The sequence below is a fragment of the Wolffia australiana genome, chromosome 1 (genome assembly GCF_029677425.1).
Source record: "Wolffia australiana isolate 7733 chromosome 1, ASM2967742v1".
Lineage (NCBI taxonomy): Eukaryota > Viridiplantae > Streptophyta > Magnoliopsida > Alismatales > Araceae > Wolffia > Wolffia australiana.
Genome location: NC_135835.1, coordinates 22,382,920 through 22,385,812, shown reverse-complemented (window position 1 = coordinate 22,385,812; position 2,893 = coordinate 22,382,920). Strand labels below are relative to the sequence as shown.

Below are 2,893 nucleotides of genomic sequence, written 5' to 3'. Positions count from 1 at the left end.
TATTCATGGACTTCATTATACGCATCACACGTGCACTATAATGAATATGTTCTATTAATGAATATGGAATGAGATGTGGAATGTGTAATTCGCTTGCCGGCCACATATATTTCCATCAGGTTGCACCGCTGGCGGCTACATGGCGGCAACATGCAGTAGAAGGTGGCAGGCTATGGTAGACGGCGTGCAGTTCACGGGGACTCGGCGCAAACAGCAATTTAGTTGCAGAGTGTGGCGCAAAGCAACAATGCGGGCGCCATGCAGTTCGCGCAGAGCCGGCATGGATGGCGAGTTGGCGGCGGCGTCCGGTAGAAAGCGGCGGTGCCGTTGGTAGCTAAGCGGCAGCGGCGTCTGGCGAAAGGCGGCAACGGCATTCAGCAAAAGGCGGCGGCTGCCTGTCGACTACGGCGGCTACTGGAATTCTGGTTGTCATATGGAATCGGGACGCCAAGGGTGCGCCTGTTTCCCAGTAGGACGGTTCCTGACCCAGACTCTTTGTAGAGAGGATAGTTTTGAGACAGGACAGAGTGGGACGACCCAAAAAAAATGGGATATGGGACAGAACGAAAATCGTAGCGAGCCAGCCAGCTCTATAATTCCAATAGAATTATCCACACACATCTGACTTATGGCCAACACATCTGAATTTGCCCACTCGGACAAAAAAACCATCCCATCCGGAGTCTTCGACTAAAAAACCATCCCATCTGCGTCCCTGCACTGATTCTGGGCGTCGGACAGGACGATCTGCACCCCGCCCCGTCCATCGTCCACGTCCCGGATGGTCCAGAACTACACAAGTGCAGGGACACGGACGGGACGGTTTTTCCATCCCAGGACGAAAAAATTGTCCCGTCCACGAGGTTGGACGAAAACCGGGACAGGAATTCATCCCAGGACGAAAAACGGTTTTCGTCCGCTCGGACGAAAAAACCATCCCGTCAGCGTCCCTGCACTGATTACTGACGAAAAAACCGGGACCATCTTCACCCACGTCCTGGACGATCGGGAACTATACCAACACGGGATCCTAAACCAATGGATCTCGATCGGACGGACAAGCTATTCTCCCGCCAAAAAAGGAAGAATTCTCCCGGGCCGTATATAAATACCCAATCTCGACTCTGTTCATCGTTGTTCATCGATGGGGCGGCTGAATTTGCTCGAGATCGCGACGGAGAAGCTGACAATCGGTTGCCAGATTCTCGATCATCTCCTCGGCGGTGGAATTCCCTGCGGATCGATCACGGAGATCGCCGGCGAGAGCGGCGTAGGCAAGACCCAGATCTGCCTTCAGCTCGCCCTCTGCGCGCTTCTCCCGCCTTCCCATGGCGGGCTCTCGGCCTCTTCACTCTACATCCACAGTGAGTTCCCCTTCCCCATTTCCCGATTGCGCCAGCTCTCTACCCATTTGACAACCTCTCATTCCTCCCCGCTCGATCACGTTCTCGTCCGTGGTGTTCACACCGCCGATGAGCTTCTCGCCGTCTTGGATCGTCTTCCGGGTTTCATCTCTCGCCCGATTTCCGGGCTTCCCGTGAAGCTCATCGTCGTGGACTCCATTGCGGCGGTGTTTCGCTCTGATTTTGATAACAGTGCGGTTGATCTGAAGAAGAGATCGTCGATGTTCTTTACGATCGCTGCGAAGCTCAAGGAATTGGCGGTTCTATTCGGGCTCGCAGTCGTGGTGACCAACCAGATTGTGGATGTGATTGATGATGGGGGAGAATCTAGCTACATGCGAGTCGGAAATTATGATTTTTTGCGGACATCGGGGAGAATTGTCTGCCCTGCATTGGGGATTTCTTGGGCTAACTGCGTGAATACAAGGTTGTTCTTGTCCAGATCTGACAGCGGGATTCAGGGAGAAGGAAGAGATGATAGAATGATTCAAGTTGTTTTCGCCCCTCATTTGCCGAAATCCTTCTCTTTCTATAATATTCAGAAAAAGGGTACTTTGGGAGTGATCAGTTGATGGATCTTTATTTGTCATAATCCAAGTATCAAGCCAAAGGCTGATTTCCAATCATGGGGCACCTCACCCAGAGAGTGAATGGAAAGGCAAGGCAATAGGCGTTGTACCAAAATGTAGTCTTTTGAAAAGTTTCTTCTTGAAGGAGCAACTTGTATGATAAATGTTGAAGCACTGCTCTCTTTCTCTCGATTATGTTCCAAGGAATATGGTGAGAAGGAATTTTTGACTTGTCTGCTGCTAGTATTGACCAACATACAATCGAAATATTGGTGGGGAGGGGTGGAATAACATTATTGTACACAGTTGGCGTTCCATTTTTTCCAATCCAGCACGTGTAACAAGTAATATCTGTATTGACTGTATTTCCCAGGCAATATCTGGAGGGGTATGAAGTACCTAGATGAAAGATATCATAGCCAGCATATTTCACATTTTTTGGGCATCACTCCAGTTTCATCTTTTCTCTGCCGGATGATGCACTAATGGATTAGACAATGTCTTCAACTTGGCTTCCATTTAAACTGTAGAAAAATCATTGCAAGGATGCCTTGGAAGTAGGTCAGTGGCAGCAGTCATGGTAACCTTGCTACATCATAAATATGAAAAAAATTTCGATTACATCATAGATGGGGACATTATATCTATCGATGAATATGTATGTATGTGAATTCATACGGCTTGTATTTCCTGCGACCCTGTGGTCTTGATCTTCCCAGGGAATCGAAACGGGATGACTCTGGAATAAACATTGGTTAATCAGGGAGTAACAGGCAAGTTGATGTCTAGGCAGTAAAGAGGACTCTGTACTAATCTTTAGCCACAATATATTCATCTGCCGGGTGATTTTGAAGAGTTTTACATTGACTTTGAAACCTAGAGGTGAAAGATTTGGACGCTGATCGGTTGGGGCTTTGACAA

General features: G+C 48.8%; 1 protein-coding gene across 1 annotated transcript; it reads left to right on the top strand.

Moving 5' to 3' along the window:
- Positions 1-1,111: 1,111 nt before the first annotated feature.
- XRCC3 (homolog of X-ray repair cross complementing 3 (XRCC3)) lies at positions 1,112-2,668 on the top strand. The gene has a single exon (XM_078585030.1). It carries the CDS (start codon positions 1,145-1,147, stop codon positions 1,973-1,975), a length of 831 nt encoding a protein of 276 aa, XP_078441156.1. The 5' UTR covers positions 1,112-1,144; the 3' UTR covers positions 1,976-2,668.
- The last annotated feature ends 225 nt before the right edge of the window (positions 2,669-2,893 follow it).